The 3,269-nt window shown below is 48.8% G+C and overlaps 1 protein-coding gene across 1 annotated transcript in view; it reads right to left on the reverse strand.

Moving 5' to 3' along the window:
• Positions 1-3,269, reverse strand: part of Tmem50a (transmembrane protein 50A) — an 18,719-nt gene that overhangs the window by 2,618 nt on the left and 12,832 nt on the right. The window contains exon 6 of the mRNA XM_031379038.1: positions 413-473. Coding sequence (XP_031234898.1) covers positions 413-473 — 61 coding nt within the window. The remainder of the gene's footprint in view (positions 1-412; positions 474-3,269) is intronic.

Below are 3,269 nucleotides of genomic sequence, written 5' to 3' on the forward strand. Positions count from 1 at the left end.
CCCAGCAACCACATGGTAGCTCACAACCATCTGTAATGGGATCTGATGCCCTCTTCTGGTGCGTCTGATAAGAGGGACAACGTGCACACATACATTAAGTAAATAAGTAAATCTTAAGAACAAAAAAACAGAACTACATACATATAGAACAAAATGACACACAGACACAGAATAAAACCATAAACACACAAAGATCAGCCCCCCCAAACAAAACGACATACATACAAACACACACAGAAAACATATATTCACAAGTATAAGGTATGGTGGTAGATACATAGCTGTGATCAGAGTTCAAGACGCTGAAGATTCTTCTGGATCATGAGTTCAAACCAGTCTAGGTTTGAACAAAACTAAAACACACACACACACACACACACACCTACAATAAAGAATGAAAATCAAAACTCACCCAAAAAAGATGAAGGCATTCTGGAAAAATACAGCAATCCCAGGATACACTACAGCCTTTTCTGTAAAAACAATTGTAATATTTAAGATCTCCAAACAGTTAGGTCCAGATAGACAGCAGACACCAGCTTCCTTGCCTACCCTAACTGACCTTTCTGGCAGCCGTGATGGGTAAACTAAATGACGGGACACATGGCAGACGGCACTGGCTTAGTAAATGACTGCTCCCTCTCTTCAGGCAATGCTACTTCCAGAGGCAACGCATAGTATACAGTGTAGAAATGCTGGGGACCCTGAAGAACGGAACTGACAACTGTCTGGCCCTCCGGGAGCAGAGCCGTCTAGTGCAGAGCCGTCTAGTGCAGAGCCATCTAGTGCTTCAACAACCAGGGGAGAAGACAGAGCAGCTCAGGGTACGGAGACAGGAGCAACTGAGGACAGGGGAGAGCAGAACTGGAGACCGGAGCAACTGAGGACAGGGGAGAGCAGAACTGAGGACAAAGGCCCTGAGGCAGGAGAGGCTGGCACAGTAGAGGAATCGCTGCCGGGTAAGAGAAGAGCCGAGCCAGGGGCCTGGCAAGCAGGTCAGGAATGAGACTGGATCCCATAAGAGGCAGGAAACCTGCTAGGAAGTCCTTTCAGGGGATCGGGAAGAGACTGGTGGGCTGAAGGGGGTGACAGCCATGGAGGTGCTAAGAGGTGGCTGTGACGTGGATAGACACAGGATACACTGTGCCCTGGACCAGATGCTCAGGGGAAGGAAGGCGCCTTCCTTGACAGAAGGCAGCAGTGACTGATCTACACAGCTGGGAGGACACCGTTAGCTTAGCAGAGAGGACAACACTGCAGTCCCAGCAGGAGCTCTGAGCACAGAGCTGGGACCTCCTGTGGTGACTCCGCCCCGGGCTGCTGTCAGAAGTACAAGCTTAACTCACAACTCAGGGCCTGAGGCTCAGAAGACCAGCAGCTTTTTCTCATCCCCAAATAGCCGGAGGCTTTGTCTAGGCCTCAGCTATCTCTACTATCTCTACTAATAAACATTACCTCCTCCAGGGACAGCGGCTCACTCTTTAGTCCCAGTACTTGGGAGGCAGAGGCAGGTGGATCTCTGCGAGGTTAGCCTGGTCTACAGAGTGAGACCTACTCTCATGACAACAGTTACAAAACCCACCCACCCACCAACCAACCCACCCACCCAGACTAGGCCAGTCCAGCCAGGCTTTGCCAAGCACCAGCGCTATGTTTGTTCTGTGATAGCTATGGTCTATTTTATCTGGAATACTAAATATGTTTCCCAGTTTTCTAGGCTCCCTCAAGTTGGAATTTCAGCCAGGGACATAAGGCCTTTTCCAGCTCTGGCCTTAGGTTGGTTCTACACGGTACCTGCAATTGTTAATTACTTCTCTGTAAAAAACGGGGAACACAGCTGGGCGGTGGTGGTGTATGCCTTTAATCCTAGCACTTGGGAGGCAGAGGCAGGTGGATTTCTGAGTTCGAGGCCAACCTGGTCTACAGAGTGAGTTCCAGGACAGCCGGGGCTACACAGAGAAACCCTGTCTTGAAAAACAAAAACCAGCCCTCCGTGGAAGGTTGCTTACCCCTACATGTACTCAGATTCTCTTTTCCTTTTCCTTCCTTCTTTCCATGTTATTAAGACAGGGTCTCTCTATGTAGCCCTGGCTGTCCTTGAACTCAACCTGACTGATCTTGACTCAGCAATTTGCCTGCCTCTGCCTCCAGAGTACTAAGATTAAAGATGCATACCACCACCACCACCACCACCACCACCACCACAGGCTCAGCATCTAAATTAAAAAAAAAAAAAAAGTGGGATGCCAGAGCTCTGCACATATGCTGCATATGTGACAGTCCTGATTGACAACTTGACTGCAGAGTAACCAAGCGCACACACCGGATGACAGATCACTAGTGCTCTGACCTAACAGATGAGCTAATTCAATGGTGGACTCAAACTCTGAGACCAGTGGGAGGGGCAGCAGCAGGCCCTTCCTGGCGGTGGGGGTGGGGCTGCTAGGGACATGCTCTGCCAGCCTACCTTGGCTCTGCTTCATTCCTAATTGGTCTTCTCTGTTCCCTGGCTGCCAAGAGGTGAGCACCTCTGTCTGAGCCATCCCTCCCTTTTGCTTCCATCAACGCCAGAGACATGGGGTCGCTGCCCCTGAACTACAAACTCTGGGCTGAGCCAAGACAAATCCTCTCTTGTTATGGGGTCCCTTTCAGATCACAGCTGCTCCTCTCAGGTCACAGAGCCAAAAATGGGAGTAATGAAGATTCTACTCTAGAGTCAAGAGCAAGGAGCGGAGTCATAGCCCACGCCTTCCAAGCACTAGGTTGGAGGAAAAAACACACAAAGCTACCTACTGATGGGAGAAGTCTCTAGGTAAAATACATGGCAGTAGCTGGCATATGTATACATACATACATATACATGCATACAACATACATATACATACATACATGTGTGTATGTATATATATGCTTCATCCTAAAATGGCCAGTTGGGATGTAAAATCCCAGTATGAGATGAAAGTAAAATGTATTCTTACTGTGAGTATTCTGTCTAAACTCCACCACACAGTTACCTGGCAACGGCCAGGTAGGCCTGGCCCACTATAAACGAGGCTGCTTGCCCTCCTCCCTCTCTTACTCCTGCTTCCCACTTGCTTCTCTCTTACCCTCCTGGGCTCTTCCCTTCTCCTTCTCTCAACGTGCTCATGGCCAGCCTCTGCTTCTCTACTCTCTTCCTCTCTCTGCTTTTCTCTGCCTCTACTACCCTCTTAACTCCCCTGCCCATGCCCTGCATAAACTATTCTTTTTTTTTTTTTTTTTTTTTTTTT

This window comes from Mastomys coucha, unplaced genomic scaffold (genome assembly GCF_008632895.1).
Source record: "Mastomys coucha isolate ucsf_1 unplaced genomic scaffold, UCSF_Mcou_1 pScaffold18, whole genome shotgun sequence".
Classification (NCBI taxonomy): Eukaryota; Metazoa; Chordata; class Mammalia; order Rodentia; family Muridae; genus Mastomys; species Mastomys coucha.